This window comes from Topomyia yanbarensis, chromosome 1 (assembly GCF_030247195.1).
Source record: "Topomyia yanbarensis strain Yona2022 chromosome 1, ASM3024719v1, whole genome shotgun sequence".
Taxonomy (NCBI): domain Eukaryota; kingdom Metazoa; phylum Arthropoda; class Insecta; order Diptera; family Culicidae; genus Topomyia; species Topomyia yanbarensis.
Window position 1 is genome coordinate 187,782,603 of NC_080670.1, and position 17,709 is coordinate 187,800,311.

Here is a 17,709-nt window from a genome sequence, read left to right on the forward strand (position 1 = left end):
CGTTGCATAACAATGTAATTTATCAAATAATTTCATTTTCCCACCACTAATCGATCAAGAAATACTTACACTTAAGATTGTTTACTTAAGTTCATTAGTACATTATTGAAAATTTAAATGGAAAATGAAATTTCATATTTTATGGAGAATCTGTATATTTCCGTTGGCGGGCGTGGGTTTCCTCATCACAGCTCTCAATATGGAACTTTTCTTTTGAATATATTTTCTGGACAGACCAGCCTATTTTTACTAGATGGATCAGCCAAATAATGCCAATCACCTAGTGAGATACTTGATTAATTAATAGATTACCGTTAAAAGACCTTCAATAAATTATGTTTTAATGGGGAGGGTATATAGCAAATTGTAACATATGAAAACAGGCGAGTGAACAAGAATGTGTGTCGATATGTGTGATAGATAAAAAAGCTATATTTTTAATGTCACCGTGGTCGTGTCCTGTACACAACCCTTTAATTTTTGTTACGGTTGATGGATAAATTATAGACACTCGTTGTAATAAACTCGTGGATGTAAAAATCGCAAAACTGGCAACTAGAAAAACACGCATGTTAAACTGGCAGCACCAAAAATGGTGCAAGGTCGAACGTACTCGACTGTATTCGATCATCTGAAATAAAGAAAAGCAATAAAATTATCCAATTTCTTCAAAAACACTAAATTGATGAAAAACAGCATAAGTAAAATGTTTTTTTTATGCAGCAATAAACATCTTTCTAAATAACATTGTTAAATACAAATAAGAACATGAAAAGTGAAGCCTACTGGGAAATACAAAATACATTTTTTCAACGAAATCTTAATACTTGTTCCGCTTGATTGCATTGTATGAAGTCATGCTCTTTTGGTTCCGGATATTGACAGTTTATCTTTACTCATAGTCTATAGGATAAACAAGTGCACTTGGAAACACACTTCTTTGTCTTACGAGATGGTTTTTTATCAATTCATTGGTGAGCTATCCATTACAACGCCAAGGAGCGAGCTTGTTTAAACTTAATTTGGAAATTTTGAAAAGCACTACATTCTTCGGTGCGTCGTCGAAAATCTCTCAAAACGAGGTCAAAATTGTGAACAGAGACAACGGCTCATACACTATCCCTAAAAAATGATTGTAATCCATTATATTACAAGTTCAGCAAAGGTTAATCTCTAGATATGATATTTCAGTGTCGTAATAACCGGGGGTGTTTTAAGGACAAAACACTTCCCACCAAATTTTTTATGTATTGAAAAATTTTATATGTTCGTCAAAAATGTGCCTTATGTTTAAAATAGAATTCGCTAAGTTCCTTTTGAAAAAGTTGTCCTCTAAGAATATTTTATAAGTTACTTTTAGTGAAAATTGGCGACAGACTTCGGTACCTACCGGTAAACTCGTTGAGTAGGCTAGGTACACCGCCGAGGATAATTGGCTCACTAAACGGACATAGGTGCCGAGAGAAAAATCCAAAGGAAACGGGTACCGGTATCGGGAGAAATTCCGCCACCGTGGAACTCTCAGTCGGAGTAAGGTGAGTTCACCTCCGGGAACTGTCCGAGTAGATCGCGACAAAGCTGAGATCGAAATAGCTCACGAAAATCGAAGCCAAATAGCTTATGGAATCCGGAGCTAAATGGCTTGCGGTAATTTACCGCTGGAGAAGATCCGAGTAAAGTGGCTCAATGGCCCAAGTACGCAAAGCATTGAAATGACGTTATAGATGGAGAGAATGATGGAATGCAAAAAGAAACAGCGGGAGCTAAATATATAGATCAAGCGAGGCTCCGAGTCAATCCTGGAAAAGTCGTCAGTAAAACAAAGAGGTGACATGAAAGCACATCGATAATATCGTGAACGGGGCCATGCCAATTTGTGTCCGTAACCGTCTACTTTCTTCCAAAAATTGAAGCTTGATTGTCTGTCACAACAGCCAAGGCCTGCTAGTCTAAAATCGTTCATTCTACTTGATACCCTAGCATTACAGGATATAGGTTTGTGTGCAAGTGTGAGTCATGTGATTAAGCGTTACTACCAAACTCTGAGCATCGAGCGAAAGAAGAAATGCGGTCAGAATGGATGTACTTCAGCGATCAGTGTGTAGCGAAAGCGTTTAAGCGGAATCCCAATGCTTCGGTCAATGTTGTGTCCAAAAAACTGAATCTGTCCAAGCGATTCGTTCAGAGCGTCAAAGACCAGGAGGGACTACATACGTACAAAGTGCAGAAGGTTCCAAATCGTAACAAACGGCAAAATACGGTGAGAAAGTGACGGAAACTGTACACCTAGATGCTGACGAAGCCTCATTATCACATCATGGATGATGAGACTTACGGCAAGGCGGACTTCCAGCGGCTTCCGGGGCTACTGTTCTTCACCGCCCAGCACAAGTTTGGTGTTCCGGAGGAAGTAAGGAAGCAGAAAATTTCAACGTTTGCCAACAAATACTTGATTTGGTAAGCGATCTGCTCACGGGGTGCGCCGTTCGCGACTACCGGGACTATAAACGGGGGGACCTCAAGGAGTGTCTACAGAAGCGTCTGGAGTGGTACTAAGCCAACGGGGTCATGAGAATTGGTTTTGTTTAGATATATTTTAACGATTTGTTCCCATCCATCCAAAAAGTGTCGTAGTCAGCGTTTTTAAAATCGTAGACGAAATTTACTTCAAAGTTTACTTCTTTACCACAGTCGAACAAAAGGTGATATTCCAAAACAGCAAGCATTGAACTGCATAACACATGTATTCCGAATATAAACATTTTATTTTGATTTGGACCTTAGCATTTGAATGGACTGCATGATACTTCAATAATAACATAACATGTTATCTAAATTAACAATTGATGATATGTCGAAGAAGTCGTGGTGACGGTCTAAAAATAAATTAGATATGGTATGAAGAGCTAGCAGTACCTTATCAATGATATTTGGAACAATACTCAACAGTGGTACCCCAGAGAACAAACATCAATTTCGAGTGTTCGAGTTATGGTTAAATTAACGATCTTTTCAAATTTAGTTTGGTACAAGCTTGAAAGCTAATCAGATAGAAAAGTCAAAATAACCTATAACTTTACCTTTTGTTCGGGATGTACTGATATCGTGGCGCTAGTTTTTTTTAGTATTTGTGCATTCAGATGATTTTATACGTATTACTTCGGACAATGGACATGGTAGCCGGTTCTCTGTACAGGTAGCACGTGTTACGTAGTACGGTTTCCAGAAGATGTTTCCATAATCGAGTCTTAACTTTCAACGAAATCTAAGCAGCGGTAGCAACCCGCTACACGATAGTGTTATCAGTATCGTCATGAGAAAGCTGCCACTCGACGTTGCTCTCCAACTAGGTGCACTATTACAAAGATCACCCTGGCAGAAGCACATATACACCTTTTTATAGTTGTACACCGTATAGGCACACCGATCTTCCGAATCCGATGGACCCCGTTGAACACACATTCTCTGAGTGGCCATGTCGTAGTCTGCAATCGGAAATAGAAATAATTAACCTGTTTAATGTAATTAGGGCTTACAGTCCACAATACAACTCGTTTCATTATCATATCAAACGTTATTTAACCTTTTAATAGCAAACCGTAAGTTTTCTTTGTATTATTAAATGGAAAATAGTTACTAAAATGTTGTATTAAATTTTAGAATGTATAGGACTATTATAAATAAATGAAAGAGTGGGTTTTATATTAGATCGCAAATTTTTCTTATCCAACGAGTACAACCCAATTACTGGGTTAGGTTTTAGATAAATTGAATTGATTGTTTGGCAGCAATTCGTCCATTCAAACCTGGCGATAATCGGGGGGAAAATAAGATAACATGAAGGAAAAAACCCTTTGAACGTCTCGTTCTTGGTTGTTCGTAGAAAGACAGTAAATAGCTTGAAGTAAAAGGGTCAGAATCATCTTTCACTTATAATCAAAAATACTAGTTTAAAACAAAGATTAGATGTCCTAGCAAGTGAACTGGTGGATTTAAGCTCTAAAACGTTGCTGAAGATACCATATTTTATCTAATTAAAAGTATTGCTTAAGTAGCGTTAATATGGTTGTCATTTCCAAAAAGTCTTCATCTCTACTAGCCGATTGAATTCGCTAACAAAACTTACCATCCTCCCTGAACGATCCTTGGCCCTCGATCACCTTTCCGCACCAGCCGGAAGCACACGGAACGGCCGTCACACCGTGTTCGCTTTCTGCCTGCGTCGCATTGAACGTGAACGGATCTTTACAACTTCCAAGCTCTCCCCGCGACCGGCACTGGTAGCATCGTTTAATTAGAGCTGCAACAAAACCAAAAAAAAAACAGGAAAATCAATATTCTTTATTGTATATTAAAGAATCGAAAATCAGCGATCAATCGTGCGCGCGTTCAATACGTGTGGAATCGATCGTCGACTGCATGTAAAGCATAAGCAGAGTGCGATGGCCTTGAGCAATTTTAAGGTTTGGTTCATTCGCTCTCTCACGACTGGTGGTGATTCGAATGATGGGGCGCTTGTTCAAACAGCGAACCCGTCTAGTAAGAATTTTTCACTATATGAATCATAAAATGACACCGTACTTAAACGCATTTCTGAACTAAATTTTGCATCAGTTTTTGGCATTGTTACAGTTTCTTACCATCCGTTTGAGCAATGTAATTAGAAAGTAGCACGAATCCAAACGACAAGAGGGCAAATTCCGACGATTTCCACATTACTGCTTCGACTGTTTTCGAATCCGATGCGATTGGTTTATCACAGACGTTTGAAATGGAAATGGTATTTTTTTTTTCGAAAATATAAACACGTTCAGTCACAATTTTGAATCTTATTCTGTGACTGATTCTGCTCCAGCGATGTGTACCTTTCTATTCGTGGTACGATTTCTTCTGACAAGTGAAGTGATCGTACACCACGCATACAGACACGATCGACACAAAACAAAAACAGAAATGAGAGATCTGTGTGGAAGGAATTCTACCTGTTAGCGTACCCGAGCAAAAATATGTATCGGATCAGAAAAATGTATTAATAACCGCACTTTTAGACACTTATCGGTTAAAATGAGGTTATTAAGATTAGGAGATATCCAAGACCACTTGACGGTACGGGTAACCTCGTGGAACTCTTTTTTCTGTTCGCTTTAGACATTATGCGATTTTGCTCGTCATGATAGACTAATATTCTTCAATGTGTTTGTCTCAATTTAGTATTGTTTTGAGGGATATTGGTTTTACGAGCTTTATATCAAATAATTTGTGATATTTGTGTTCCGGATTAATTCTGAAATTCATTGCAAAGCAACAATTCCATTCATCGTAAATTAGATCGCGTACCATCGAACATGAGAGAAGCATTGCACTAGAATAAAACAATATTTTTACCTAGAGTATTATATTTGGTTGTAGTAATCTACTCGTAAACAGAGTTAAAAATAATCAAATTCTTTGAATGAAAATTGATCATATTCAGACGCATTCATTTTCAACATTCAGTGACGCAGCTGAAAACGTCAAACGAACAAACCGCCCATTCATCCATGCAGATTTTCATTCGTCTCCGATTGTTACACGAAGCGACCGTGCAGCCACAAATCAAACGTATCAAAGTAGGCCCTGGCATAATGTAAGTGATGATGATTGTTGTTTCATATACTTTACCGGCATTTGAAAACATTTTCCTAGATAATTAGTGAAATGAATATATTGTGAACTGAATGAATAAGGATGGATATTCGAATGAATATTTTTTCTATTCACCGCGAGTCGCGTCAGGTTCATTTTCAGCCATCAAAAAGGAGCTTCGATTAATTTTAACTCTGCTCGTAAGCACTAACTACTCGAAACTTTCGATAGAAGTGGCTGGCGAGCTGTTCCTAACTCAGCTTGTACCTGCTTAATTTGTCGTTTTTACCGTTTCTCTCTTTGTTCTTATTGCTCCATTTTTTCGATCTCACCTCGTTCAACATCGTAGAAGTTAGCTTCTCGTACATAGTCTGGATATCGATTATTTTTGCTTGTTTGTTATTTTCGTCGTTTTGATTGTCGTACTCAGCAGCAGATCTAAAATAATGTAGAGAAAGGTATTTTTATTCATTATTGTAATGAATCTTAACGTACCGTTTTTTATAGTGAAAGATAGCAAGCGGGACGAATTAAAACTCGGCGGACTGCAATATAATGGAAATGGACTGAACATTTATTTTGTTTAACATTCTTATTCACAGCACGTTATTTCGACTGGTTTCCTTGTGCTTTCTATTAACGAAAAAAAAAAATTTTATGTTGGCAGCGCGTGGTGACGTGGTTTGACATCCGATTATGCGAGGGGTAAGACCTCAAACGAAAGTCTGGTTGAGCGCAGGGCTGAACTGCGCGCGGATATCCATCCGGCGCTTGAGTCGAAAGCCTCAATCCAGGGAGAGTGGAACTAGTTTCTGTACCGGTCGCTGATATTCATTTTGTCCTCGACGTACCAGTGACAGTGCGTACGACACCGTAATGATCCGGACGGGTGGTGACTATCTTGGCATCTTCCCACGTCGCAGGTGATGCGTTCTCATTTTTAATCAGGACAAATTGCCCGGAATCTAGATTCTGTTGTACTGCTTACCGCTTGTTCTAGGCTGAAGTGTGGCGGCATATTCGTCCCTCCATTGTGTCCATATCTCATCAACTGGATGTAACAAATATTTGATTCTGGCAGCAAGTTTAGAAGCTGATAGATAATAATAAGCTCCGGAGTGAGGGCCAGCGTGGCAAGCAGAAAGTTAGCAAAAGTTGAGCAAAACGAAATGGATGCTGGCAGAATTCGAATTCGTTCAAACGCAACAACCGTTTCTGACAGAAGCGGTTAAACCAACCGATGCTGCTCACTTTTATCCAGAATCGCGCCAGAAATGTACGGCCAAGATCTCTGCACGCTTCCTGCCACATCTTTGTCAGATGTTTCGCTCGATTCGTGCTAAATTCTACCAGGTAGGAATTACCAGGTTCTTTGCAGAGTTTATGTCCGAGTTATGCCAGGGTTTAGCTCGGTTCCTGTCAAAATTTGCCAGAAAACGAGAGCGAAACCGAGTTCGCCTTAGCTCAACTAACTCGAGAGGATACGCGCAGAAATCTGACAGGGCTGCCAAACCAAGACTTACAGAAATCTAGCAGAGCGGTCTCTGCCAGAAAATTTGCTCACTGGGTGGTAGGTGTCTGTCGATTTGGAGAGTTGACACAAAGAAAGTGAATTTAAACAAGCCTCGAGTTGTGTTAAGACGGTCGAAAGGTCCTCGTACGTCAACGTCGTATTTTTGAGAGTCGCGCGGAAATGCTCCTTCATGCTTTTTACCGCCGTCTCCCAAATTCCACCCATATAAGGGACAGAGGGAATGATGAACATCCTCTTCGGCCACAGAAGCATTTAAGAACTGCTAAAAAAGCGCTTGTGGACAAATTCGTAACTTTGCGGTAGAATGCATTTGTTCCGAGGCAATCAAAAACAGCCACATAACCCTTTATTATTTTTGCAGTTCGTAGATTGGATGAACGGAGAAGTACCGGGCCCGCACAATTCACACCTCAGTATATGAACGGACGAGCTGGAGTCGTCCAGATTTCATGCAAACTTCCGATTGGTATTGCAGTTTTCCCAGCGCCTGCAGTTCGCTACACAAACCCGCACTGCCGTTTGACAGCTTTCGATCCAGTATCTCTGGTTTAGCATTGCGCTCATCAAAATTGACGCTGCGTGCAAATTTTGAAACTTCTGACAGAACCAGTGTGGTGTATCGATGTTCCTTGGGTAAAAACGCTGGATGGGGGACGTCGTACGGTTGGCTGGAATTTTGGAGTCGACCACTTAGATCTTAGAAGTGCGATTGGCCACGCATGTCTTCCACTTTTTCGGTAGCGACGAAAGCCAGTGGAGCACGATCTCCGAAACGCTCCAAGCAAACAACTCCATCAGCTCTAAGCGTGGTAGTGGTACCTGAAGAATAGGAGCTACTCTAGCCTTGGCCGCCACTAGATTCGATTAAAATCCTTTCATTTTGGTCAACCGAGCGTGCATAGATGACAGCGGCATACGCAGCTTTAGAAGCATCTGCAAACCCATGACGTTGCAGCTTTCCTTCAGAGTGCGGAATCCATCTCTTGATTCGAATCCTTTCAATGTGATGCAGCGTTTCTTTCAAAGTAATCCATTCCCCCAAAATGTACGCTAGAAGTGGGTCGTCCCAACTCATGTCATAGAGCCATAGGTGTTGGAACAATATCTTCATTCGTATGATAACCGGCGCATCCAACCGAAAGGATCGAAAAACTTCGACGAATCGGACAGCAGCTGACGCTTACTATTCGCGCTGCCGGAGGTGATTTTGAAACTGAATGTGTCTCCATGAGGATTATTTGATCCCGAAAGCCTTGACGGAATCGCCCTCTTGTTGTAGCTTCAACGGAATAGGTTTTTCTTTTATAGCATCGCACTCCAAAAGCTGCGGAACGTTAGAACACCACTTTCGTAGAACAAAACCATTGCTTGCCAGAACTTCAGTGATATCGCTGCGAACAAGCTTTGCTTTGTCGATGGAATCCAGAGAGCAAATAATCCTAATAGAAGTTTTTCAGAATCCCTTCGGCTGTCAGCGCAACCTGTTGCAAGGCCGCCAAGGCTTGGTACGCCGCGTTCGCCGTACCGTAGGTAACGGTCAGCAAACGGTAATGTTCTAGAGATTATTCCAGAATGATGCGCTACGTTGCGTTGGAAATCGGAGTCTTCTTTGGTAACAAGAAGTTCCCGGCACAAAATGCAATCTTGTACGTACGCCAGCGGGAGAGTACGTTGAAGAGCGGCTCGTTCACATTTGGCCCCACAAGCAGACAATCATTCAATGACACTCCGGAAGTACTCTTGCTCGACCCGTCGAACATGACACGAAGTTTTGTCGTCGTACTATCCATCTTCCAGACAGCGTGATGCGGAAGGTAGTATGATTTCTCCGGTGCAACCGCCGCCTCGCATGGTGCTACTTTCTCCATGTGGCCGAGAGCTACATACTCAGCCATAAACTTTAAGTGTAGTGTTGTTTTAGTTCTGTATCGATGCTAAATTTTCTCTCCATTGCTTTGAAACGCCGGATGCCAGCAGTGGTCGATTCGCCCAGTTCCGGCGGCTCCATAGAAGGTGAAGGCCACTGTCTGAGTGCCTGTATCGACGTTCTCTCTTCCCTCCCTCTTGGAGGCCACTGTCTGGGTTTCTCTGTCGGACTTCTCCCGACATTCCACCCTCTTGGCATAAGCCTGCTGTTTCTGTCTTGCGACACGAACAGTTTTCCGGAGCTCCAGGAGACTCTGCTTTAACTCCTTGCTTATGTTTTGCTTTGCGCTAGTGAACTCGATTATTGAATCGAGCTGCTCCACCACTTTGCGCATCGCGGATAGTGGCCCGTCCAGTGCGATGGTAGGGCTATCTCCTACCACTACTGGGGGGTCACTGGTGCTATCAGATGCAGCACTCGTCGCTCCACTACTCTCCCCACGGGGGGGAGACCTCGCCAAACCACCTCTAGCAAAGGGGTTTGGCACCTCCGTTTGTTTGTTTTTGTTTTTAGTTGATTCCATTTTTGATCCCACGAGAAGCGCGAGAATAAATGTCCGCCACGCCAGAGCTCCGCATTAACGTGGTAAGGGACGCTTACTGTGGGGGTTGCACAGGTACCCCACAGGCTCCGTTAACGATCGAGCATCTTTTTCACCCCCTCGATCACTCATCCCTCGGCACGGGTCGCTTCACGCCTTGGAATTGGGGTTATGACCTATCTTGCTTTACGTGGTGACCGCGGCCCAGATCATCACAACCATCCTCCTTTACCAGGGCTTTGGACCTGTAGCTCTGGTTCTCAATAGTTCCATGTACGTATATTATTACAGACATGCTACTATTGAGATCCGTCATTCGCTAGCGGAGTTACGGTCGAAGGGTATGCAAACTACGAACCGTCCTTCTTCGTTCCGGGATATGGTGGATTTAAAATGCTCAGCTGCATGAAGCTCGTCTGGGGTGAGCTGCTTGGTTTTAGTTATCTCCTCCACTTCTCAGAATTTCCGGAGTGTTTGGTCCAGGTTGATTGTTGTCGTTAAGCCGAGTACCGCACGACGTTTGTTGGTATCCGATGTATTGAAATGACCACCAACCAGGCAGCCAAAGACAGAATTCTGTACTATTGGTATGCCTCAACCGTCATACACCTTACCCGGTTCTAGAATAGAAAAAAAGAGCTTCTTACCCAACAGACTGTCGATCTTACCGCACATGTTGTAGCTTGGATCGGCGAGAGGCGCCTCAGTCAAAGCAGTAATATCAACGTCAAACTGTTAACACAGACTAACAGACATAACACTATGAGGGAATTCCCTCAAAAACATCGATCCGACAATTTTCCCAGAACACTAGCTCCACCTTTTATTCACAGTCCCAAACACTCATTTACTGGTGGGTTAGCCTTCAGGTTTGGGAACAATTTTTCACTAGTGGTCTATCCCCCATATGCTTGTTCATATGTCAGTGGCGCCATAATTTCAAATGTGGCCACAGTCCCAACTACAATTATTTTTAAAATGACCGTTAAAGCGGGCGAAGCTTTGTTTTTGAGTGTTATGTCTGTTAGTCTGTGCTGTTAACTCGGATGATCCGGAATCAGATGATTTAAAATTAAAGCCTCCACCACAATGACGATCGAATCGCGATGATATTTGCAGCATGACTGCTTCAATTATCTTGCTGGGTTTCACGGTGGTGATACCGCGCAAAAGAGTGTTGGCATTGCGCCTTTCCAGGCCAAGACGTTTAAAGGCTGATCAGTGAACTCATGCAAGCAGGGTCGATCAATGCACGTACTTCGTGAAAGACGTTGTTTTTACCCAACACCTTAATTACAGTCCATGGTAAAAACTCAGAAAGTTCACAAAGCAACTGGTTCAGAGATCCGTGATATATGCTGTTTCAAAATCCGCTTGTTTTACTTCTTTCACCTTGGTTGACTTTTGATTCTTCGCAGCTGTTGATTCATTACTGATCTGGCTGGAATCGGAGGCAGACCTGGCACCACTTGTGCAAAGCAGTGAATGATGCTTTTGTACACGTTTTGAGCTTCGTTCAATTAAACTGGACCTAAACGTGAAGAACGTTGAACAGATAAGTAAGTTCTCCATATAGAAGTGAATTTCAAGTCCCAATAGGGACCCTTACACGCGCAATAAAAGTGTCATTACTAAGTAGTGTCATTACTGGAATTGTATGGGAATTCCACATTACTCGTCTTACACGTTCATTAAAAGTGGCATTACTGCTCAGTAATAACATTACTAACGCCTCGTGTACGGGGCCCTAATATAAGTAATTCCCCATAAAGGCCTTCAGTTTTTATTTTAAAAGCATAGTTTGATGCAATGAGAGACGAGCAGGCCTATTGAAGGTACACCTTTACCTCATGCCGACACCGTTGTTCCGGGTATTCCGGCTTGCCCGCGACGGTTGGCCGACGACCAAGGGTGCCAACCATCCTTGGTGGGGCCCAACGAAAACCAAGATCACCCCCCCCCCTTTATCGGTTTCAATGCAGCAGACAGTAAAGGCCATAGACGCGGTTGAAAGGACATCGGGAGTTCAACAGCAGAAGAAGAACCAGGTTATGAAGGAGCAACATAAGGGGCCCCGATAAAGGTCAGATTGATATAAGAAGCGAAAGAGGAAGAAGTAGAATAGAGGTTTGTGGAAATGTAAAGAATAAAAGTAGAGTTTGCATCGGCTAATCAGGCATTTCCTTGCCACCAGTGAAACTCCAGGATAAGCGTGCCGACCTTGAGGACTTTGTTTCAGAGAATCTCAGCAGTGCAGGGGTACATACACAAAGCGATACAGAAGGAGTTCGATGAGTTGAGTCCCCGGCGTACATGCTACTAAACTTTAGGCGTGGTCATCAATCCCAAGAAGTCATCGAAAATTCGGATCATCTGCAAGGCCGTGGCCAAGTTAGATGGAATCGCGCTCAACACGATACCGTTGAAAGGGCCAGACTGACCAGATTCGAATTCGGCGAAAACATCGACTGCTTTGGCGTCATAATCCAACAGACCCTATATGTACATTTGATAGATGAGTCTTCATGTGGACAAGAACAGCTCAGCTGAAGGCATGCTCGCCAGTTTGTCCGGAAACCCGTATTCGTACGTTATTTGCTATAACTGATCCCGATCGATAGTATCACATGCAGCTATGAACAGGTAATAAGTGATGAATAGGCACGTTTTATTCACATTTTACAGAATTTGTGGAATCACGAATATTTGGTCCGTTGTGGCGCATCAGTAAAAGTTGTTTGATGTCGGCCTACGAACTCCCTTGCTAATGGTGATAGACGGCGACGAATAATTTGGGAGGGCACCTTGTATGCAGCGTTCAGCAATGTTTATGCTCGTTAATTGCAGCAATCCAGCTTAGCATCCTCTTTATAGAGGGGACTATACTCCCTCCATGCAATCCTCCAGTAAAACCTCCTCATGCCAGATCTTTTAATTCACCCAGTTAAGTGATCTAGCCAATGCATCTCCTCTTAAGTTAACATAACGCCCTCGGTTCGTGAAATTTTGAAAAGGTACGCTTATAAAACAATATAAAATACACGGTCACGTCTTAAAGAGAGGGTGGCAGGTTAACGGTTCAATACGGTACTTTTTACTTCACAGTTTGCGCCTCTCTTCCTATTCACTCTGATGATCGATAGGAAAGCTCTGAAAGCTGGAAGCTTTCACCTTTATTTACATCCTCGTTCTATCTGTCAAAATAGTCCAACAAAATATTTTATATACAAACTAGAAACGTAGAATCGCTATTACAAATAAGGCACGGAAGTAATTTTTTTAGTTAATGTATAAGCTTTAAAGGAAATAAATGGAGAGAAGGTTTCATCGGAAACGAGGCCGTCAATGCCGACTGTGCTTGCGGGAGTACAACAAATCCCAGCTAGAAGATATCTTTGCCAAAGGATCCAAGTTTAAGAGCAAAATTGAAGCTGCTGTTGCTGTAAAGGTAGGTTTGAACTTTAATATAGAAAATGGTTAGCGATGAAACGAAGCTGTTGCCAACATAAAAATGCATCTTTCAGCCTAGTCAACAGGATCGTACCACCCGTATTTGTACCAACTGCAGAAACCTTGTAGAGCTGATCGAATGCTTCAAGGAAGCTTGCCAGCAGAGTGAAATTTTGCTCACAAATGAAGCCTGTGTGCTTCAATCGGACACTTGGACGTGTCCGGATAGTGGCAACATCATTCGACAAGCCAAAGATTTAGTTAAAGCACATCAGCGAGAAATCGATGCTTTTATCAGCAGGCACGATAGCTTGGGCTTGATCGAACAGGACCACAGAGCAATAGAACTTATACCGACAGTATCAGAACGAGCCATTGACGAAAAATCAGCTGAGCTGTTGGTCTGCGTCAAAGAGGAAGAAGAAGAACCTGATGGGGACTCTATTTCGTATCTATTTCAGCGCGATAATCAAGATCAAAACACCGTACTTGAAGATGAATCAGACGACACTGAATCTGATGGAGGAAACGACCCGAGTTCTAACGCAAAAAGAACGGAACAAGAAACATCTGAACGAGCTAAAGAACGACCGGAAAAAGTGGTATGTTCAACGTGCGGGGAGTTGGTTTCCCAACAAGTACTGGAAGGGCACATGAATCGACACCTTGGAGTGCAACCGTTTTCCTGCGACTTCGAAGGTTGTGATGCGAAGCTCCATTCAAAGTTTGCCCTTCAGCAACACCGAAGCAGACACAAGTCTGCCAATCGGTACTACGATTGTGAAGTGTGCGGCAAGAGGATCAAAGGGACAGCGTACTGGTTAATTCATCGGAAGATACATACAGAAGATCCTCGCTTTTCATGTGAAATTTGTGGAAAAAAGTTCAGACGGAAGTGAGTTCCCCGCTCGGATGGGTTGATGAAATGAATTGTCATCGTCTTTTTTTGTTTTTCAGATGCAAGTTGAAGCTTCATTCTACGGTCCATTCGGGAATCGCAGAGTTTCCTTGCCTATTCTGTGGGAAGTACTTTACGGTGAAACATAATCTTACCGCGCACTATAAGCTGCATGTGAAAAATGGGACGCATCCACCAACGGGGAATAACTAGTAAAAAATTAAAAATGAACGTGGTTTGGTGTTACGATCGTGTACCGATAATCTAGTCTTAGACTGGTTCTATTTTTGCTAAGATTTTTAATAAATATATTTGGCGGAGTTTGGAAGGTTCAACACCTTCACTAGAGTCGATAATTCATTAGATGGGTCATAGCAGAGAAATTCAACAGTTCGAAACCGAACTTTTAGCCTATAAAGTGAGATGAAACGACGCATCAAGCCATTCGGCAGTTTTAGAACACCAAAACATTAAATTTAAAATCAGATTTCTATATTGAGCCTAGCTTACCCTTACTTCTTGTAGAATCGCTCGGCCACTTTGGCCGCCCACAGCTCCGGATGGGCCACCTTCTTGTGGGTGTACATGTTGGAACTGGAATTACACGTTCTGGGACAGTACGGACACGAGTACAGTACCTCACCCCGATGGTTCGCCTCGTGCTCCTTTAACCGTAGGATTCGTTTGAACTGCTTTCCACAATAGCTGCACGCGAATGCGGGTCGCTCTTCGTGATTGAACCGTTTATGACTAGCCAGAGCCAGTTCGTTCACTGCTTCCTTGCCGCAAACGTCGCACGTCACGGGACCACCAGCGAGACAACGTTTCCGATGATTTTGATAGGTGTCTCTATTTTTCAACCACTTTTTACAATTTTCACACTGCATTTTCAAACTAGCCGCACCCTCCGGCGAATGGGAGATTCTGTGTCTCTCCAACAGTGATTTGTGTACGAATCCCTTGGCGCAAATATCACAGACCCAGCTGGACACAGCGCCATGAATATTTTGCTGATGAGCACGAAGTAGGACTGCTGTACCAAATCTGAAATTTTAACCTTCGTTAACCGATCGGATCATGTCAATGGAAAAAAAACTTACGACTTGTCACATTCCTTGCATTTGAAAATTTTCTGCTCCATCGATATGTGATACTTCATATGATTTCGCAGTAGATAGTCTTTATAGAATGCAGCATCACAAATTTCACACTTGAATGGCTTTTCCGAGTCAGGCGTGTGAACCCATTTATTGTGCTTTTCTAAACCCTTACTCTCGGTAAACGATTTATTGCATATCTGGAAGTAAAGTACCTTTGCAACACAACAGAAATTATAATTGTTAATCTACCGAAAACGTACCTCACAACGAAACATGTCCGGATTGATGTGTCGCTGGCAATGCTCATACAGTCGTCGTTTCTTACAAAATTTACGCCCACAGCAAATCGCATAGCCGCGCATATTATGATCGGTTCTAAAGTGTTTATCGAGTTGGTAGTAGTTTCTTCCTGCAAAGTCACACTTGTCGCAAACAAGAGTACAGAACCGGCGAATGAACTCATCTTCCTTTGCAACTTCTTCTGCGGATTTTCCCCCTTTCTTGGGGGGTTCTGAAGTTACACTCGCGGCTATAGGTATCACATTGGATGGCTTTAGCGTGGCATACTCCATTGTAGAGTCTTGCTCTTCACAAGCTATAATTGGTTCCGGAATAGTTGATTCAGCTGTGACGCTGACTGTGTTGGATAAATTGGCTGATGTTGTCAAAGCTGTGGTTACTTTTGCGTGGTGTGCCCGCATGTGCGTGTTGAGTGTACGAATCGAATTGAAACTGTAAAAAAATCAAAAATTAATCCAAACCTAGCTTGAATTTACTGAAAATTATTTCAATGAAAGTTTTGTTCTGAAATATACTCACTACTTATTACACTTGTCACAATGAATATTCAAACTAGCCACATTCTGATGCCAACTTTTGTGCCCCGAAAGATGCCACTCACTGCTGAAAGCCTTATCACACTGGTCACATTGGAAGGTTTTCTCCTGTTTGGAGTGATATATCACATTGTGCAGCTGTAGCCCTTCTTCGTCCTTGAACGTTTTCGAAGCGTCACATAGCTCGCAACGGATCTGTGGCGGCGATGGTTCCCTTGCCCCAGATTCGTGCCGGCTCAAGTGCTCGAACAATCCAGACTTCTTCTGGAAGGCCCGATTGCAACAGGTTACATATCCTTGAATTTCGTGTATTCTTCGATAGTGCAAGAGTAAACGTGAAAAAGTTTCCGACTTGTGTCCACACAAATCGCAAACAAGCTGAACGTATTTCGCTATCAAAGCGTTTCTCTTGAGGTTCATGCTTTTTAGAGATTTAACATGCCGTTTCTTTTGGGCCGGTTCCTTTAGGCTGGCTGACATCATACGAGTAATATTTCGTCGTTTTCCAATTGGCATGGACGATTCTTCGGTGGAAACCTCCGACGATTCATCTTCCTGTTTAAACTAACGAAAGGAAGAAAAAATAAACAGTGGACTACCGACATTGTCAAATGCATAATACCTCTGAATCGATAGCGTCCTCACCGATTGGCAGATAATCATCATCATCATCGTCATCTGTAACATTCCCATCAATATTGTTTTCCTCTGATTCGCTACCATCGATAACAGATTTCAATTTTGTGTTCTCTTCTTCCACCTTTATCAGTTCGCAAGTAAACAGCTCACTCTGTGCTTCATTCTCGTCGAAAAGTTGCTCAGTCTTTACAACAGACTCCAACAAGTCAGATTTGCTGCACCAACGTTCCTCAACTTCACAGTAAAACTTGTGAAATTCATCAATCTTCTCCCAGCAGCTGATGCAAAGAACCCTATGTTCGTATTCTGCCGTCTTCAAAGATCAGACTGTAAAACTGATTGTGCAAAAAAAAAGCGTACAAACTTACCTTAAACCAGAAATGCTTTGTTAGTATAGCCTCTACATTTTCCACATTTGATTCATCCAGTATTTGAAGGAAATTTTCTGTTTGTCGGCGGCAGGTTAAACAGTTCTGCAAATTATCGGTCATTTTCGCAGTTGATCCGGAAAATACATCCGATTGAAAACCATTACCATGTAAACAATCGTCTTCTTTTTCGCTTCGTACGTGCAGTGTTGCCAAAAAGGTCTAAGCTTTGACACAACAGTGCACGTTTGTTATAATATAATATAATAATATTATTACTCATTTTTGTGTGACATTTTTTGCATTGGAAACGCGTCTTTCGACGAGTATAGACTTATCCAGCTGCGTTAGTATTGTGCCGTTTTGACGTTTAAATTGGGAGGAAAACAAATCATTTGCACTGCGAATTGGGAGGAAAACAAACCGCTTGTGGGCTTAAGGGGAGGGCGGACTTCGGTCAAACGGGCGGGAAAAAACGAGCAGGAAAAAAAATATATTCTACTACCGCGCCATCTACATGTGAATGTTGGAAGTAAAAAGTGTGAAGTCCGCAGGAAAAAAATGAAAAGCTTGAAAAAAAATAAAAAAATTCCCGCCGAGTTCGTGAAGTGAGCCGGAAAAAAACAACAAGGTGGAGACTTATTGGTTAGTGGGCGGAGCATAAAAACAAAAGCAATATTTTTTCCCGCTAGGTTCGTGAAGTGAGCCGGAAAAAACAACAAGGTGGAGACTTATTGGTTAGTGGGCGGAGCATAAAAACAAAAACAATATTTTTCCCCGCTAGGTTCGTG

General features: G+C 42.3%; 2 protein-coding genes across 2 annotated transcripts; one reads left to right on the plus strand and one right to left on the minus strand.

Moving 5' to 3' along the window:
- Positions 1 to 4,180: 4,180 nt before the first annotated feature.
- LOC131684573 (transcription factor grauzone-like) lies at positions 4,181 to 17,094 on the minus strand. The gene is made up of 8 exons (XM_058967577.1): positions 16,919 to 17,094; positions 16,534 to 16,863; positions 15,895 to 16,475; positions 15,336 to 15,807; positions 15,076 to 15,272; positions 14,486 to 15,019; positions 5,958 to 6,063; positions 4,181 to 4,300 (listed from the first exon to the last, which is right to left on the minus strand). The coding sequence occupies exons 1-6, from the start codon at positions 17,039 to 17,041 to the stop codon at positions 14,488 to 14,490; spliced, it is 2,235 nt and encodes a 744-aa protein (XP_058823560.1). The 5' UTR covers positions 17,042 to 17,094; the 3' UTR covers positions 4,181 to 4,300; positions 5,958 to 6,063; positions 14,486 to 14,487.
- Positions 12,857 to 14,331, plus strand: LOC131684638 (zinc finger and BTB domain-containing protein 24-like). The gene is made up of 3 exons (XM_058967668.1): positions 12,857 to 13,075; positions 13,152 to 13,972; positions 14,035 to 14,331. Exons 1-3 carry the CDS (start codon positions 12,938 to 12,940, stop codon positions 14,186 to 14,188), a joined length of 1,113 nt encoding a protein of 370 aa, XP_058823651.1. The 5' UTR covers positions 12,857 to 12,937; the 3' UTR covers positions 14,189 to 14,331.
- Positions 17,095 to 17,709: the final 615 nt, after the last annotated feature.